This window comes from Haematobia irritans, chromosome 5 (assembly GCF_050003625.1).
Source record: "Haematobia irritans isolate KBUSLIRL chromosome 5, ASM5000362v1, whole genome shotgun sequence".
NCBI lineage: Eukaryota > Metazoa > Arthropoda > Insecta > Diptera > Muscidae > Haematobia > Haematobia irritans.
Window position 1 is genome coordinate 148,077,483 of NC_134401.1, and position 20,218 is coordinate 148,097,700.

Here is a 20,218-nt window from a genome sequence, read left to right on the forward strand (position 1 = left end):
AGAAGTCAAAGTTTCGAGAAAAAATCTGTAGAAATAAAATTTAAAGAAATTTTTCTGTAGAAGTAAGCATTTTAGGAAAATGTTCTATAGAAGTACAAATTTTAAGAAAATTTTCCTTAGGAATAACATTTTGAGAAAATTTTCTATAAAAATAAAATTTTGAAAAAAATTTCAATAGAATTAAAATGTTGACAAAATTTTCTATGGAAATAACATTTTGACAAAATTTTCCATAGAAATAAAATGTTGACAAAATTCTCTATAGAAATAAAATTTTGCCAAAGTTTTCTATAGAAATAAAGTTTTGACAAAATTTTCGGTAGAAATAAAATTTTTAGTAAATGTTCTATAGGCGTAAACATTTTGGGGAAATTTTCAATAGAAATAACATTTTGGGAAAATTTCCAATGGAATTAAAATTTTGAGAAAACTTTCTATGGAATAACATTTTGAGAACATTTTCTATAGAATTAAATTTTTTAAAGAATTTGCAATAGAAATAAAATTTTGGGAAATTTTTTTTAGAAATGAAAAGAAGTAAAATTTTTGGTAAAATTTTGTATAGAAATAAATTTTTGAGAAAATGTTCCATAGAAGAAAATTTTGGGGAAAATTTTCTATAGAAATAAAATTGTGAGAAAATTTTCAATAGAAATAAAATTTTAAGAAAATTCTCTATAGAAATAAAATCTAGATAAAATTTCTTTTTGAAATAAAATTTTGAGAAAAGTTTCTATAGAAGTAAAAAATTTTGAAAAAATTTCCAATTGATTTAAAATTGTTAGAGAATTTTTTATAAAAATAAAACTTTGACAAAATTTTCTAAAGAAATAAAATTTTGACAAAATTTTCTATAGAAATAAAATATTGACAAAAATTTTGTAAAGAAATAATATTTTGAAACAAGATCTATAAAAATAAAATTTTTAGAAAAATTTCTATAGAAATAAAGTTTTGACAAAATTTTCGGTAGAAATAAAATTTTTAGAAAATTTTCTTTGGGCGTAAAAATATTGGGAAAATTTTCAATAAAAGTAACATTTTGGGAAAATTTCCAATGGAATTAAAATTTTGAGAAAACTTTCTATAGAATAACATTTTGAGAAAATTTTCTATATAATTAAAATTTTGGGGAACATTTTCTATAGAAATAAAATTGTGAGAAAAATTTCAATAGAAATAAAATTTTAAGAAAATTCTCTATAGAAAGAAAATCTTGATAAAATTTCTTTTTGAAATAAAATTTTGAGAAAAGTTTCTATAGAAGTAAAAAATTTTGAAAAAATTTCCAATTGATTTAAAATTGTTAGAGAATTTTTTATAAAAATAAAACTTTGACAAAATTTTCTAAAGAAATAAAATTTTGACAAAATTTTCTATAGAAATAAAATATTGACAAAAATTTTGTAAAGAAATAATATTTTGAAACAAGATCTATAAAAATAAAATTTTGAGAAAAATTTCTATAGAAATAAAGTTTTGACAAAATTTTCTGTAGAAATAAAATTTTTAGAAAATTTTCTTTGGGCGTAAAAATATTGGGAAAATTTTCAATAAAAGTAACATTTTGGGAAAATTTCCAATGGAATTAAAATTTTGAGAAAACTTTCTATAGAATAACATTTTGAGAAAATTTTCTATATAATTAAAATTTTTAAAGAATTGCAATAGAAATAAAATTTTGGGAAATTTTTCAGAAACAAAATTTTAAGAAAAAAGAAAATTTTCTCAAAATTTCATTTCTAACGAATGAAAAGAAGTAAAAATTTTGGTAAAATTTTGTATAAGAAAAAATTTCGAGAAATATTTCAATAGAAATAAAATTTTGAGAAAATTCTCTATAGAAATAAAATCTTGATGAATTTTTTTTTTAATAAAATTTTGAGAAAATTTTCTATAGAAGTAAAAAAAATGGAAAAAAAAATTCCAATTGAATTAAAATTGTAAGAAAATCTTTTATAAAAATAAAACTTTGACAAATTTTTCTAAAGAAAAAAATTTTGACAAAATTTTCTATAGAAATAAAATATTGAAAAAAAAATTCTAATGAATTAAAATTTTGAAACAAAATCTATAAAAATAAAATTTTGCGAAAATTTTCTATGGAGGTAAAAATTTGGACATTTTCTATACAAGTATCAATTTTCTATATAAATAACATTTTTAGAAAATTTTCTATAGAAATAAAATTTTGAAAAAAAAAAATTCTAAAGAAATAATATTTAAAAAAAAAAAATTCTACAGAAATAAAATTTTGAGAATATTTTCTATGGAAGTAAAAATTTTGAGAAAATTTTCTATAGAAATTTTAACAAATTTTCTATAGAAGTAAAAATTTTAAGAAAATTGTCTATATAAATAACATTTTTAGACAATTTTGAGAATATTTTCTATAGAAATTTGGACAAAATTTTCTATAGAAATATAATTTTGACAAATATTAATGAAAATACTAAAAGCTGCGGAGAGACTCGGTGGCTTCATTCTCTGTATGTAGTACGCAGCTACCCTCACGAAGGGAAAATTTTTACTCACGTACAAACAGTTTTTAATGAATTACGCTCACGACCGAGAGCCAACGAATTTTCATTGTCCGTTATGAAAATTTTTCATTATGTAATTTCGTTGGCTCAATTTTAATGACATTTTCTTTCTTTGTGGTACACGACAAATCCATGTAGCACGCTGATCTGTAAACCCACATTACATTTCATGCTTTTAGTAACTACTTACCAAATTCTTGATTCTCCTTTCAAATGAATGCCACAAATATAGTTCTTCTCACCTAAATCTTTTTTCTGCTTTCATTAAAGCATTCTAGGGAAAGTAAGGCCTGCTTTCAATTAAAACTAATTTAGTTTGATGTAAATATATGAATATATAGGATATATTTTTCGTTTGTTTCATTTTTTTATAGAATATATTTTGTATATTTGCTCATATAAATTATTAAATTTCAATTTATATAAATATTTTTAAGAATGTATGGAAATACTAGATCTATTCCCTAGGTGGAATAGACAAAATATATTTTGGTAGTGTATAGGATTGAAGAGTTAAAACAAATCACTTCATTTTTTTTTTTTTTTTGAAAATTCATTTTCCAATTTAAGTAAAGGCTAAAATGAACTAAGAATTATTTTCAATAATATAGTTCACTTAATAGCCAGAAAGAAAAAACAATACTTCAAATTTGAGATTACATATGTTAGTTTATAGTCTTACTAAAATTCAAACCCAATATGATGATATCATTCTTTCTATTCCACTGTGGGTGGCATTTTCGAATAATTGGGATATTGAGCAGCTGAGGAAGTGGGTAGCAGACGTTGTTGTAAATCCCGAGTGGCTCGTATCTGTTTGAACAGCGAGTAAATGGCATTCCAGATAATCAATTGAATCACTGTAAAAAAGAAATATTTTTTTAAATAAATATTATTATTATTTTTTTGTTATAAATAAACCTTTGTTTTCCCTGTGAAGTATATAGTATGTGTATCTTTTCATGTTCATATATAGTTAATCATGTATAAATAATTACTCTGATTGTGCAAAAAAAAAAAGACATTTAAAATTGTGATAAGATTTCCAACAAAAACTGGGGATTTTCCCCTTCTGTGATTTGCCATTTCACAATCGATTTGTTTTTCATTTCACATTTGGTCATTTAAATAAGATGAAATTACAGTATACAGTTTTTAGAAATTTAAATTCCATTTAATTTGTCAATGGTCTGGTTGATCGCAATTAACAACAAAAAAAAACTCCATATTAAATTTAAAGTGCAGGGTCATATGTCACTTTGTGTGTAAACATAGCCATAGCAATAGGCGAATACTTGTTTACGTGATTTTCTTATGGGATCCCCAAAATCCGCGATGGAATCACCGTTGCCACAGTTGGTAAAATTCTACCAAAAATGGTAAAGTAATAAAATGTTGACAAAATCTTCTAAAGAAATAAAATTTTGAGAAAGTTTTCTATAGAAATATAATTTTGAGAAAAATTTCGATAGAAAAAAAAATTTGACAAAATTTTCTATAGGAATAAAATTTTAACAAAATTTTTAATAGAAATAAAATTTTGACAACATTTTCTACAGCAATAAAATTTTGACAAAATTTTCTATAGAAATAAACTTTTGACAAAATTTTTTATAGAAATAAAAGTGTGAGAAAATTTTCTACAGAAATACAATTTTGACAAAATTTTCTATAGAAATAAAATTTTGACAAAATTTTCTATAGAAATAACATTTTGAGAAAAATTTCTATAGAAATAAACTTTTGACAAAATTTTCCATAGAAATAAAAGTGTGAGAAAATTTTCTACAGAATTACAATTTTGACAAAATTTTCTATAGAAATAACATTTTGACAAAATATTCTATGGAAACAAAATTGTGACAAAATTTTCTACAGAAATAAAATTTTGAGAAAATATTCTAAGAAATACAATTTTGAGAAAATTTCCTATAGAAAAAAAATGTTGACAAAATTTTCTATATAAAATGTTCTGTACAAATAAAAGTTTTACAAAACTTTCTATAGAAATAAAAGTTTGAGAAAATTTTCTACAGACATAAAATTTTGAAAAATTTTTCTACAGAAATGAAATTTTGACAAAATTTTCTATGGAAATAAAATTTTGACAAAATTTTCTATAGAAATAAAATTTTGACAAAATCTCCTGTAGAAATAAAATTTTGACAAAATTTCCTATAGAAATAAAATTTTGACAAAATTTTCTATAGAAATAAAGTGTTGACAAAATTTTCTATAGTAATAACATTTTGACAAAGTTTTCTATAGAAATAAAATTTCAACAAAATTTCCTGTAGAAATAAAATTTGGACAAAATTTTCTACAGAAATAAAATTTTGACAAAATTTTCTATAGAAATAACATTTGACAAAATTTTCTATAGAAATAAAATTTCAACAAAATTTTTAATCGAAATAAAATTTTTATAAAACTTTCTACAGAAATAAAATTTTGACAAAATTTTCTATATAAATAAAAATGTGAGAAAATTTTCTACAGAAATAAAATTTTGAGAAAATATTCTAAAAAATACAATTTTGAGAAAATTTCCAAAAAAAATTTTGACAAAATTTTTTATATAAATAAAAATGTGATAAAATTTTCTATAGAAATAAAATTTTGAGAAAATTTTCTAAAGAAATAAAATTTTGAGAAAATTTTCTAAAGAAATAAAATTTTGAGAAAATTTTCTATATACATAAAAATTTGACAAAATTTTCTATATAAATAAAAATTTAACAAAATTTTCTATAGAAATAAAATTTTTACAAAATTTTCTAAAGAAATAAAATTTTGACAAATTTTTCTACAGAAATATAATTTTGAGAAAATGTTCTGTACAAATAAAATTTTGACAAAACTTTCTATAGGAATAAAAGTTTGAGAAAATTTACTACAGACATAAAATTTTGACAAAATTTTCTACAGAAATAAAATTTTGACAAAATTTTCTATAAAAATAAAATTTTGAGAAAATTATCTATAGAAATGACATTTTTACAGAATTTTCTATAGAAAAAAAATTTTGACAAATTTTCTATAGAAAAAAAAAATTGACAAAATTTTCTATAGTAATAAAATTTTGACGAAATTTTTTATAGAAATAATGTTTTGACAAAATTTTCTATAGAATTAAAATGTTGACAACATTTCCTATAGAAATACAATTTTGACAAAATTTCCTGTAGAAATAAAATTTTGAAAAAATTTCCTATAGAAATAAAATTTTGACAAAATTTTCTATAGAAATAAAGTGTTGACAAAATTTTCTATAGAAATAACATTTCAACAAAATTTTTAATAGCAATAAAATTTGAACAAAATTTTAATAGAAATAAAATTTGAACAAAATTTTCTACAGAAATAAAATTTTGACAAATTTTTTTATAGAAATAACATTTTGACAAAATTTTCTATAGAAATAAAATTTCAACAAAATTTTTAATAGAAATAAAATTTTGATAAAATTTTCTACAGAAATAAAATTTTGACAAATTTTTCTATATAAATAAAAATGTGAGAAAATTGTCTACAGAAATAAAATTGTGAGAAAATATTCTAAGAAATACAATTTTGAGAAAATTTCCTATAGAAATAAAATCTTGGGAAAATTTTCTACAGAAATAAAATTTTGACAAAATTTTCTATATAAATAAAAATGTGACAAAATTTTCTATAGAAATAAACTTTTGAGAAAATTTTCTACAGAAATAAAATTTTGAGAAAATTTTCTATATAAATAAAAATTTGACAAAATTTTCTATAGAAATAAAATTTTTACAAAATTTTCTAAAGAAATAAAATTTTGACAAAATTTTCTAAAGAAATAAAATTTTGACAAATTTTTCTACAGAAATATAATTTTGAGAAAATGTTCTGTACAAATAAAATTTTGACAAAACTTTCTATAGGAATAAAAGTTTGAGAAAATTTTATACAGACATAAAATTTTGACAAAATTTTCTACGGAAATAAAATTTTGACAAAATTTTCTATAAAAATAAAATTTTGAGAAAATTATCTATAGAAATGACATTTTTCCAAAATTTTCTATAGAAATAAATTTTTGACAAATTTTCTATAGAAAAAAAAAAATTGACAAAATTTTCTATAGTAATAAAATTTTGACGAAACTTTCTATAGAAATAAAGTTTTGACAAAATTTTCTATAGAAATAAAATTTTGACAAAATTTCCTATAGAAATAAAATTTTGACAAAATTTTCTATAGAAATAAAATTGTAACAAAATTTTTAATAGAAATAAAATTTTGACAAAATTTTCTACAGCAATAAAATTTTGACAAAATTTTCTACAGAAATAAAATTTTGACAAAATTTTCTATATAAATAAAAATTTGAGAAAATTTTCTACAGAAATAAAATTTTGACAAAATTTTCTACAGAAATAAAATTTTGGCAAAATTTCCTATAAAAATAAAATTTTGAGAAAATTATCTATAGAAATGACATTTTTACAAAATTTTCTATAGATATAAAATTTTGACAAATTTTGCTATAGAAATAACATTTTCGCAAAATTTTCTATAGAAATAAAAATTTTGATACAACATTCTATGGAAATTAAATTTTGACAAAACTTTCTATAGAAATAACTATGTAAGAAAAATAATTTTAAGGCAATAAAATGTTGACAAAAAACCAGATCCACTTTGTTAGTTTTAAGTACTTTATGTTTTTGTTTGAATCACTATAGCGTTGAATTTCAAATATTGCTTATTAAATATTGCTTACATGAAGTATATGTCAAATATTCAATATACACATTTTTTCATTCTCATATTTAAACTTCAATAAAATAACTTATATTCCAACTGCCGTTTAAACATTTTAATAGAGATGTTCTAAGAAATAAAATTTTGCGAAATAAGAATTTTGGTTTAGTAGTTTTTTGGTGTGGCAACCGTGGATGGAATACCGCAACGGCTAGCGGCAAATTAAAAAGTGTTGCCATCGCTTATCAGATTTTTCAACACACCACTAAACATTATTGCTACCTGTTTGTTTCTATTGCCATTATCGTGATACCAGCAGATACTGCCTGGCGTTCAACGAGTGCACGAAATTCACGATAAAAATACCGAAATACATGTCGCAGTGCTAGAAAACTTGCTCGTGAGCCGATTATATCGCGTTCGTCATTCATTGATATCTCGAGAACTAGAGTCAGTGGAATCACAATTATTAAGGTGTTCGATAGTAAATCATAAAGGATAAATTCATGGCAAAGTTGGAGGTTTTGTAGCGAATATATCTAAAGATATTTTGGTTTCACTCTAGACGAATGATTCGCCTCGAGACGATCGTGATTTTATTGATACGTTTAAGAATTCTAGCTTGATTTTTGTTCGTGAGCGTAATTTTGCAGAAATATTTGTTTTAGTTCCAGTCAAGCACATTCACGAGAGTTGGTTTGCGAAATATGAAGGCTACTTACCCAAACTTAACGTAGCTCCAATAATGGGAAAAGCAATTTGGTTAGCAGGAACTGACTTGGCTATAGCCACATATACCATATAAATCAGGTTCAAAACATTATAGAATATAAAGATATAGGTAGTGACGAGCCAAGGTGTCAAAAGTAAATGGCGTTCCTGTAAAAAGCAATTAGATAAGGAATTAGATAAAATCGATAGTATACACTTTGAGAAATATTATAAAATAATTATTTCCATAAGAAATCAATCCACTTTCAAACAATTGAATAAAATCCACAATTAAAAAAAAATGAGATAAAACTTGTTTAGAGACATTTTTTTGTTAAAATTATAATTTCAACAAAATTTTCTATTTCATCCAAATTTGACAAAAAAAATTTTTGCAGTATTTAATTTTTGCCGCATTTTGTTGATGAAAACAATGGGAACTTAACAGGCATAATATTTTTTGAAAGTTGCCGAAACAGATATAGAAAAATTTTTTGAATCGTTAGTCATAAATTCGGGTTTAGGCAAATAATACATTTGCACCCTATTGTATGCCGTGTAATAAAGAGAACCACGCCCCTAACTCTCGTCTTCATCCACGATACAATATCCCCAAGTTGGCGATCCCAATACTTGCAACACTGCTTTAGACCAACAAAACAGTACTGTTATGAGACATCTGCAAAATTTCTTGATCTATGCATTAGTCTCTATAGATTTCGCCAAACTTTCAATTTACACAAATCAAAAGTTATTTCCGTACCTATGCAATGACTCATATTGGTTTTGTTTTTTTTTTGCTAGCAAATTATAACTGCACTTCGTGGTGAAATCCTCATTGCTCTCTTTGTACTTTAAGCGATAAGTGAATATCAATATTTACACATTGCCATAAGTCGATCCATCCATCATCATGAAATATGTCCATGTATTACAATCGGCGTTAATTTAGATTAAGACTAAGATTAAGTCAATGAAAAACAAAAACGAAAAACAACAAACATAAATGCGTAGTACTAGGCCCACAACTTCTTAATCGCTTATCTTTGCGGCTTCAAGAACCTGCATCTTGCACACAGCACCACCACCACAACCATCCCACCCAACCAAATGTAGACTTACCTTAACAGTACCCACAATGAGCAAAGAAGATGCAATGACATTTGTCACATTGACTGTCAAGTAAACACACAGAGTGATGATAACAGCTGCAACAGTAGGTTAATGTTGGACCCATTAGAGCGAGAGAGAGAACGAGAGGGGAAACAAAAGAGAAAAGAAGAGAAATAAATACACATATGTTTGCACTTTTGGGGCCTCCATAAGCCCAAAAAACGATATAGCATTCTTCTTCTATTTATGAAGTTGATCGTTGACCCATTTTTTCTTACTTACCAGTTCTAAGACCCACATCATCTATTGTTCCAGGTTCAATTTGTTCTTGAACAATTTTCATCACATCATCCAGCCGTGCAAAGGCAACACAGAACAGGATGGTAGAAAATATTGAGCCTATCAAATTCATCCATCCTATAACAATGCCCACTGTGGACAAACGGAAGCCACATAAACTATTCATGGTGGTCGGGGGTTCTACGATAACCAAAAATCTCGAATTTCACAATGCAATAAAAAAGTAACTACAATGACTTTTTTGTTAAATCGGAGAAAAAAATGTAATTAAATTATTTTTTATCTACGTATTATGTATATAATCTTTCAGGGAAAATGTTATAGGCGCTTTAAACACAGCCGCTTTGTTTCGTAGTAAAATGACAACTAAATAAGTTGCTTGTGTCAAGTCAAAGAGAGAGAGAGAGAGGGAGAAAATGTTGACGAGTGATAAAAGCTTTTAGCATGAATACCCTATAGAGGGCTATTCATTATGAAAATTTCTTTAGATTTTGCATATTGCAATAAACCAAAGAAAATGCTTTGTTATCAAATCAAATTTTAGGCATTGGATATATGTTTCTATCATAAAGTACTTTTTCAAGATGATATATATTTGAATTAATATTAGCTGTGTTCCTTTACTTTACTCATAGTAACATGAGAAAACCATTGAAAAACCTCTCAGAGAATAAATTTGATTACAACAAAGAAGCATAATGGAGTACACTGTAAAACCCCTTTTGAAATTGTCGCCGTTAGAAAACAACAGACGAATCAAGAATTCTAATGTCTGAAAAGAAACCTTTGATAAACGTTTTAATATAATGAGATGAATTAAAAAACTATTGAATATGAAATAAAAAAATTAAATACTAAATTTAAAAATTTAATTTTATATTTAAATTATTTGACTAACGGCCATTTTCATGTAGCTCCGTTAGGCTTTAACTGTCAGTTAACAGAGCGTAATTTGCAAATATCTTCTCTCCGGTACACTTTAACTGAAAAATGTTCAGCAGTTAAGTTTCTAACTGACATATGGAATATATAGGCAAGATGACAGATATGTCCATAGTGCGGTTTAAAAGTACGTTAGCTAACGTAGCACTAACGGAGCTTCATGAAAATGGGGGTAAATTGATTTAAATTTAAATTAGTTGACTAATTGCAAAAAAAAACTTTTGGACTAATTTTCGTTCCATGGGACATTGATAATACTTTTTTGTACGTTAGTTAAAAGGACAAAAAAGTGGATAATTATACACAAAAGGTAGATATTAAGTTCGAGTTTAGCCGCTAAAATCGTCACTTTTTCACGATTACTTTTCTTTAATGATCCATTTTAAGGAATACAAACTTTGGGAAAATTTCCTTTGGGCTACTCCCTATCAAAATTTGCAACAAATATGTATAATTTTATGCCTTGTTTGGCTGATTTAGTTTTCACTTTAGCGGCTAAACTCGAACTTAGTACTCACCTAAAGAAGCATAACAATTTGCAAAATTCATATTTCGCACAAAATAGTTCAGAATTTTTAAAAGTTTGTAAATTTTACCACAAATTGGTACTTAATATGGGGCTGTAGATATTTTTTTCAATTTTGAACTCCAATTCTTTACTTCAAACTAAGAAATGGTATTTAACAAATTAAAAAAAAAAATAATAATTATATAAAAAACAAGTATATACGGCCGCAAGTTCGGCCAGGCCGAATCTTATGTACCCACCACCATGGATTGCGTAGAAACTTCTACGAAAGACTGTCATCCACAATCGAATTACTTGGGTTGTGGTCTCTTAAAACTTCTTATTCCTGCATGGTTGTTGGATACCATATACTAACATCACATACCAAATTTCAACCGAATGCGAAGAATTTTGCTCTTCCAAGGGGCTCTGGAGGTCAAATCTGGGGATCGGTTTATATGGCGCCTATATATAATTATGGACCGATATCGACCAATTTTTGCATTGTTGTTAGAGACCATATACTAACATCACGTACCAAATTTCAGCCGGATCGGATGAAATTTGCTTCTCTTAGAGGCCTCGCAAGCCAAATCGGGGGATCGGTTTATATGGGGGCTATATATAATTATGGACCGATGTGGACCAATTTTTGCACGGTTGTTAGAGACCATATACTGACACCATGTACCAAATTTCAGCCGGATCGGATGAAATTTGCTTCTCTTAGGGGCCTCGCAAGCCAAATCGGGGGATCGGTTTATATGGGGGCTATATATAATTATGGACCGATGTGGACCAATTTTTGCACGGTTGTTAGAGACCATATACTGACACCATGTACCAAATTTCAGCCGGATCGGATGAAATTTGCTTCTCTTAGGGGCCTCGCAAGCCAAATCGGGGGATCGGTTTATATGGGGGCTATATATAATTATGGACCGATATGGACCAATTTTTGCATGGTTGTTAGAAACCATATACTAACACCATGTACCAAATTTCAGCCGGATCGGATGAAATTTGCTTCTCTTAGAGGCCTCGCAAGCCAAATTTTGGGGTCCGTTTATATGGGGGCTATACCGAAAAGTGGACCGATATGGCCCATTCGCAATACCATCCGACCTACATCAATAACAACTACTTGTGCCAAGTTTCAAGTCGGTAGCTTGTTTCGTTCGGTAGTTAGCGTGATTTCAACAGACGGACGGACGGACGGACATGCTCAGATCGACTCAGAATTTCACCACGACCCAGAATATATATACTTTATGGGGTCTTAGAGCAATATTTCGATGTGTTACAAACGGAATGACAAAGTTAATATACCCCCCATCCTATGGTGGTGGGTATAACAAACATAATTAAATTGTATTTTTCAACACATTCAAGAAAAAATCTTTTTTTTCACTCAAAAAAAAATATATTTTCAAGAAAAAAATATAGGAGATAATAATTGATAAAAATGTCTTCAACGCTATGAGAAGTTTAGGATAGGCACGATTTATACCAAATTGAATCAATTTAGAAAAACAAGATCTATTTTGTTCGAATTTCGAATTTAATAATTTTTTTTGTGTATACAAAAAAAAAAAAGTTTTTTTTTTATTTTAGTTTATTTTTTAATTTTAGTTTATGTCATTAAAGTAAGCAAAATTAAATTAAATAAACTACGGTAAATTTTCTCAATTTTTTACTAAACTCAACTAAAAGTTATGAACAAAAAATGATAGATCGGCCATTGAAGTTTTCATTATTTTGTTTTTGGGGGCTGCAGTAGTTAAAGGAATGTAACTACACTGAAAAAAGCAGTGACCCAACAGGAAGCAAAATTTTGGTAATTTTTAAAAATTTTTAATAACTATAAATTTTAATACTGTACTGTAACTATAAATTTTAATACTGTTATAAATTTTAATACTGTTAATAACTATAAATTTTAATACTGTGATATCACGCCGATATCACAAAAGTAAGTAAATATTTTTCGACAAATTCAAAAAAAAAAAACAGGAAAAACTTTCTAAGAGAAGCAAATTTCACCCGATCCAGCTGAAATTTGGTACATGGTGTTAGTATATGGTCTCTAACAACCATGCAAAAATTGGTCCCCATTGGTCCATAATTATATATAGACTCCATATAAACCGATCCCCCGATTTGGCTTGCGGAGCCTCTTGGAAGACCAAAATTCATCTGATTCAGTTGATATTTGGTACGTGGTGTTAATATATTGCCTTAAACACCCATGCAAAAATTGGTCTAAATCGGTCAATAATTATATATAGGCCCCATATAAACCGATCATCAGATTTGACCTCCGGAGCCCCTTGGAAGCATAAAATTCATCCGATACGGTTGAAATTTGGTACGTGATGTTAGTATATGGTATCCAACAACCATGCAGGAATTGGTTCATATCAGTCCATAATTATATACAGCCCCCATATAAACCGATCCCCAGGTTTGACCTCCTGTGCCTTTTGGAGAAGCAAAATTCACCCGATCTGGTTGAAATTTGGTACATCTAACAACCATGAACAAATTGGTCCATATCGGTCCACTTTTACGTATAGCCCCCATATAAACCGATCCCGAGATTTGGTTTTGGAGCACCTTGGAGGAGCAAATTTCATCCGAGTTGAAATTTGGTACATTGTGGTAGTATATGGCCGTTAACAACCATGCCTAACTAGGTCCATATCGGTCTATAGTTATATATAGCCGATATGGACCTAATCGATCCCCAATCACACAAAAATTGGTCAATATCAAGTTCATAATTCTATATAGCCCCCATATAAGCGTCCCCCATATTTCAATTTCCATGTCGATTCGTAATTATTTGTAGACTTACCTATACATAACTTTTTTGTCTAATATAGACCACGTATGGACTAACTCACAATTTAGAAAACGATGTTAAGAAGTTTTAAGATACCACAACCCAAGTAATTCGATTGTGGATGAAAGTCTTTCGTAGAAGTTTCTACGCAATCCATGGTGGAGAGTACATAAGATTCGGCCTGGCCGAACTTACGGCCGTATATACTTGTTCTTTTTAAATTTGATATAAATAAGATTGTAAAATTGTTGAAAATTATAAAAACTAATATTTTTTGTTATATTGTTCAAGAACATTGCATATTTTGAAGGAAACAAATTGAATTTAAAAATTCTTGATTATGTCTTTAGCGCTATAAGAAGTTTAAGACAGGCACAACTTAAACATAATTTACTCATTGTAGAAACTTTTGAACATAATTTGAGTAAAGCTCACTCATTTTAGAAAAATTCTAAAAAATTTGTGCAATTTTCGAAATTACTAAAAATTACTAAATTTGTAAACTTCATATGTATACAAATTTTTTTTCACAGTTTTAGTTCATATCATTAAGGTAAGAAATAAGATAATTAAAATAAACATTTTTACTAAATAAACAATTTTACTAAATTTCATCTTAATCAAATCTTAACTTAAATCAATTAATTTTCATGAATTAAAAGATAGTTAAATCGGCTACTTTAGTTTCCAATCAATTTTTCTTGGGTTAGAATTAGGTAAAGGAATAAAACTATTAATATTTATTTTAATCTATTTAAATTTTTCATTTCAGTTTTAATTGTAATTTGAAAAAAAAAAATGAATTTTAACTCCAATCCGGATTTTATATTTAATTTTTGTTTTAATTTAATTTTAAAACCCTAATATAGCTAACGTCCCAAGTCAATGATAGCTGTACAATTTTTCCTGTATATTCAATTTTTGCTTTCTTCTATCACATCAATGGTCTCTTACATATAAGACAAAATATATCGCTTACAATTCTTAGAGAAGTGTATGGTGTTTCGTTTGTCGTTCTTGCCGAACAATACTCTGCAATACGTTTTGTTTTCAATTTGCTCATTATTTTTTCTTTTTTTGTATCAAAATTCAAAAAGCTTTATTGAGCTTTCATTATATTGCACACCAATAATAGAGAATAAAAACAAAACATACGCATATTGCATTCATAGAGTGTTTAGCTTGTATTTATCAGAGATGAGAAATACATTTAAGGAAAAGTTCTTATTTAGCCATAAAAATGTACAAATTGTCAATGAATAAAATGTATTCTTTTGCTATACTTTGATAGTTTCTAGCGAAAAAATTAAAGTTGTTTCCCAAACATTTCGTTTTTAGCAAAATTTTCAGGCAAATATTTTCAACAATATATTAATTCAAAACCCTTTATTTTAAAGAAGTTTGTTCTTAATAATTTTCCAAATTGCTACAATTGTTGTTCTTTGTTTTTTAGGCCATATACTTGATTACCCACTGAGCTGCCATGTAGTCTTTTGTAATTATACAAAGTACGACAGTAAAAGCCTATCATCCCTGTGTGCTGAATATACATATTCCCACTCAATTCTTTGGTGCATATTTTCTGCAACAATGATTCATCAGAGAACCACTAAATGCGTTTAGAATTGCGTTTAACATAAACAAAAGAAATATTGTAGTTGTTGTTATGCGATAATGCATTGTAATGGCAACAGGCGTATCTCTCAGAGAGAGGAAGAGCTTGAGAATATATGAATATATGTATGCTCCACAGTAGCTTCTTCAACAAATGAGTGTGATAGTAAGACAAAAAAAAAAAAAAAACTTTCAAATACCATAGTTCAAAGACCACGACCACTTTTGTTCCCTTCAAGCATTTAGGAGTTAATTAAAAAAACGACTTCGGATCACCAGGAAGTTTTCTAATAGGTTCAAAGCTCAACACACAAAAAATAACAATTCAAAATAACCCTTCAAAAACAATTCAATTTTAAAATCAATCAAATAAAATGTAAACCCCATGGCTAATTTGACAATGTATGTTAACCATAGTTGCCAAAGTTGGTAAAACTCTACCAAAAATTATAGATTTTCTACTTTTTGGTAGATTGGTAGAATTATTGATGTTTTGGTAGATTTTGCCAAATATTCTTCTACAACTAAGAGGTGCCTCATAGTTTTCCTATACAAAGTAAAATTTTAACAAAATTTTCTATAGAAAAAATGTTGACAACATTTTCAAAAGTAATAAAATTTTGACAAAATATTCTATAGAAATAGAATTTTGACAAATTTCTATAGAAATAAAATTTTGACAAAATTTTCTATAGAAAAAAAATTTCGTGTTGTTGCATTACTGCAGTAACAAACTATATGAAAAGATGATGCACAGTGGGAGTTAAGATGATTCAATTTGTAAGAAGAAAATTCCCAAATGTTTTCTCCATAAGAAGTTAGCATTGAGTTATCTCTCCCAGCCAGATCTATACTAAAGGCTGTGGAAAGGTTCATTCGACCGAACTGAAACATGTACAGTCTAGGCGTGTATAGATTTATATCTGGCGTTTTCTTTTCAATGGTTCCATAGATCAAATTCCTTGATGTAATTTGTCCATAAAGCTCGAAAAATAATTAATTGTAAAATTAAAATATAATGCATTTGGACGTTAATCGCCTGTTTCGGTATCAGGCTAACATTAAAGATAATGACAAAAAAAAATTGGCAAAATTGTCAATAGAAATAAAATTTTGATAAAATTTTCTACAGAAAAAAAAGTTGACAAAATTTTCTATAAAAGTAAAATTTTTACAAACTTTTTTATAGAAATAACATTTTGTCAAAATTTTCTATATAAATAAAATTTTGACGCAATTTTTTGTAGAAATAAAATTTTGACGTAATTTTCTCTAGAGAAATAAAATTTTGACACAATTTACTATAGAAATAAAATTTTGGCACAATTTTTTTACAAAAATAAAATTTTAACAAAATTTTCTATAAAAATAAAATTTTAACAAAATTTTCTATAGAAATAAAATTTTGTAAGATAAGATTTTATTTGTTGTAAAATGTTCACCAAATTTTGGTAGGTTATTTATGGCTCGAGTGGCAGCCATGATTGTAACCACATTGTGAGTATATGTGAGTAAAAACCCATTGTCTATCAACAAGAGAGAGAGAGAGGTTCAGAGCAAGAATCTTTGACTAGAAAACGAAAGCATCAAGGTGATTAATGTTCAACACAAAAAAATAATAAAGACGTTATAGGGTGAGATATTTCTCCTTCGAAAACAATTCGACTTTAAAAGCAATCAAAAATCTAAATGTAAACTCCATAGGTAATTTGAAATTGTAACCACCATCTATAGAAAAAAAAAACAAATTGACAAAATATTCTATTGAGATTGGATTTTGATTAAATTTTCTATAGAAATAAAATTTTGACAACATTTTCTATGGAAATAAAATTTTGAGAAAATTTTCTATAGAAAAAATATTTTGATAAAATTTTCAATAGAAATAGAATTTTGACAAAATTTTATATAGAAATAAAAATTGACCAAATTTTCTACAGAAATAAAATTTTGACAAAATTATCAATAGAACTGAAATGTTGACAAAAATTTTAAATATAAATAAAATTTTAACAAAATTTTCTATAGAAATAAAATTTTGACAATATTCTCTATAGAAATAAAATTTTGACTAAATTTTCTATAGAAATAAAATTTTGACTAAATTTTCTATAGAACTAAAATTTTTACAAAATTTTCTCTAGAAATAAAATTTTGACTAAAGTTTCTATAGAACTAAAATTTTTACAAAATTTTCTCTAGAAATAAAATATTGACAAAATTTTCTATAGAAATAAAATTTTGACAAAATTTCCTATAGAAATAAATTTGTCTATAGAAATAAAATTGTGAAAAAATTTCTATAGAAATAAAATTGTGAAAAAAATTTGTATAGAAATAAAAATTTTGATAAAATTTTGACAAAATTTTCTATAGAAATAAAATTTTGACAAAATTTTCAATACAACTGAAATTTGAAAAAAAAATCTGTAGAAATAAAATTTTGACAAAATCGTCTATAGACACAAAATGTTGACCAAATTTTCAATACAACTGAAATTTTGACAAAATTTTCTACTGAAATAAAATTTTCAATAGAATTGAAATGTTGACAAAATTTTCTATAGAAATAACATTTTGACAAAATTTTCTATAGGAACAAAACTTTGACAAAATTTTATATAGAAATAAAAATTGACCAAATTTTCTACAGAAATAAAATTTTGACAAAATTATCAATAGAACTGAAATGTTGACAAAAATTTTCAATATAAATAAAAATTTAACAAAATTTTCTATAGAAATAAAATTTTGGCTAAAATATGTTATAGAAATAAAATTTTGACAAAAGTTTCTTTAGAAATAAAACTTTGACAAAATTTTCTATAGAAACAAAATTTTGAAAAAATGTTTTTATAGAACTAAAATTTTGGCAAAATTTCTATAGAATAAAATTTTAACAAAAAAAAATTGACACAATTTTCAATAGAACTGAAATGTTGATAAAATTGTCAAAAGAAAATTTTGACGCAATTTTCTATACAAATAGAATTTTGACAAAATTTCTATATAAGTACAATTTTGTCACAATTTCTATAGAAAAAACATTTCGAAAAATTCTTCTATGGAAATAAAATGTTGACAAAATTTTCTATAGAAATAAAATTTTTACAAAATTTTCTATAGAAATAACATTTTGACAAATATTTTTTATAGAAATAAAATATTGACAAAATTTTCTATAGAAAAAAAAATATTGACAAAATTTTCAATAGAACTGAAATGTTGACAAAATTTTCAAAATAGAAATAAAATTTTAACAAAGTTTTCTATAGAAATAAAATTTGAACAAAATTGTCTATATAAATCAAATTTTGACAAAATTTCTATGTACTAAAATTTTAACAAAACAAAATTGACAAAATTTTCAATATAACTGAAATGTTGGCAAAATTTTCAATAGAAATAAAATTTTGTAAGATAAAACTTTTTTGGTAGTTTTTAGAAAAAAATTCTCCAAATTTTGGTAGATTATTTATGGCCCGAGCATTTTCTATACAAAAAAAATTTGACAAAATTTTCTATAGAAATAAAATTTTAAAAAAATTTTGAATAAAAATAAAGTTTTGCCAAAATTTTCGATAGAAATAAAATTTTGGCAAAATTTTCTAAAGAAATAATATTTTGACACAATTCTGTAAAGATATAATATTCTGACAAAATTTTCTATAGAAATAAAATTTTGACAAAATTTTCTATAGAAATAAAATTTTGACAAAATTTTCTATAGAAATAAAATTTTGACAAAATTTTCTTCTATAGAAAAATGCAATTTTGACAAAATCTTCTCTAGACAAAAAATTTGATAAAATCTTCTCTAGACAAAAAAATTTGACAAAATCTTCTATAGAAAAAAAACTTGACAACATTTTCAATAGAACTGAAATGTTGACAAAATTTTCTATAGAAATAAAATTTTGTAAGATAAGTTTTTTTTTGGTAGTTTTTTGGTAAAATTTTCTCCAAATTTTGTTAGATTATTTATGGCTCGAGTGGCAACCGTGATTGTAACACCATTGTGAGTATATGTGAGTAAAAAGCCATTGTCTATCAACAAAAGAGAGAGGTTCAGAGTAAGAATCTCTGACTAGAAAGCGAAAAGTTCAAGGTGATTGTAGTGTAAAAAAACTGGTGAGCTTTGTGATAGGTGATAAACCATTCCACCATTAAAATCTTACTCAATAATCCCTGCCCAGTTGCAATTTCAATATCAAACGTGAGTATAAACGACTGTAAAGCAACTGTGTATCAAAAGGAGAGAGTGGCACAGAGCAAGACACTCTGAGTAGAAAACGAAAGTTTCGAGTTGTAGGCTTGCCTTTTGGACGATCATCATTTTTATTCTTTTTTTATTAAACAGCCAATGTTTTATATACTTCTCTTATTAACAGGTTCGACTCCCCAAGCACAGGTACAACACTTTTTCCCTAAGTGGGACTCTACTCGTAAAGAAAATGATATCACTTGCTAAAGTCCTTTCTTCTATGGTGAAAATACCCGTATATATTGTCGATAGAAAATGTTTGCAGGGTTAATATCGCTATGTAATTTCTGGGTAAATACATGGAAAAATAAATAAGGAAAGTATAAAATTGGGCCAGGGCGACTATATTACACTCTGCACTAAACTGGAAAAGAAGATTGTTGTAAAAGGTTTTGGAAAATATTGGCATGCTTGTAAATCTACTCTCTATGCAAAATATCAAGCAAATCATAGTAAAATGTAAAAATTAAATTTTAAAATAAGTGGGGGACAAATGCTGGTTTCGAGGACCATATAATTGCACATCGAGCGGTGGATATGTATGGGAGCTAAATTTAAGTCGGAACTGATTTTAGGCAAAATCCGAAGACTTTAGTAGAATGTCAATTGTAGTACAATTTCGTTGAAATCTGAGGTGAAAACCT

The 20,218-nt window shown here is 26.0% G+C and overlaps 1 protein-coding gene across 1 annotated transcript; it reads right to left on the reverse strand.

Annotated features, from left to right (window-relative positions):
- Nucleotides 1-2,923: 2,923 nt before the first annotated feature.
- On the reverse strand, nt 2,924-9,770 carry LOC142238794 (uncharacterized). Its single transcript, XM_075310516.1, has 4 exons — nt 9,384-9,770; nt 9,111-9,196; nt 8,000-8,156; nt 2,924-3,403 (listed from the first exon to the last, which is right to left on the reverse strand). Exons 1-4 carry the CDS (start codon nt 9,565-9,567, stop codon nt 3,261-3,263), a joined length of 570 nt encoding a protein of 189 aa, XP_075166631.1. The 5' UTR covers nt 9,568-9,770; the 3' UTR covers nt 2,924-3,260.
- Nucleotides 9,771-20,218: the final 10,448 nt, after the last annotated feature.

Coding starts and splice junctions, on each gene's coding strand:
- LOC142238794 (XM_075310516.1), bottom strand. CDS start 9,567: ATGAATAGTTTATGTGGCTTCCGTTTGTCCACAGTGGGCATTGTTATA. Junction 8,157..9,110: donor TCATTGTGGGTACTGTTAAG/GTAAGTCTACAT, acceptor TGCTTTTTACAG/GAACGCCATTTACTTTTGAC. Junction 3,404..7,999: donor TGGAGCTACGTTAAGTTTGG/GTAAGTAGCCTT, acceptor TCTTTTTTACAG/TGATTCAATTGATTATCTGG.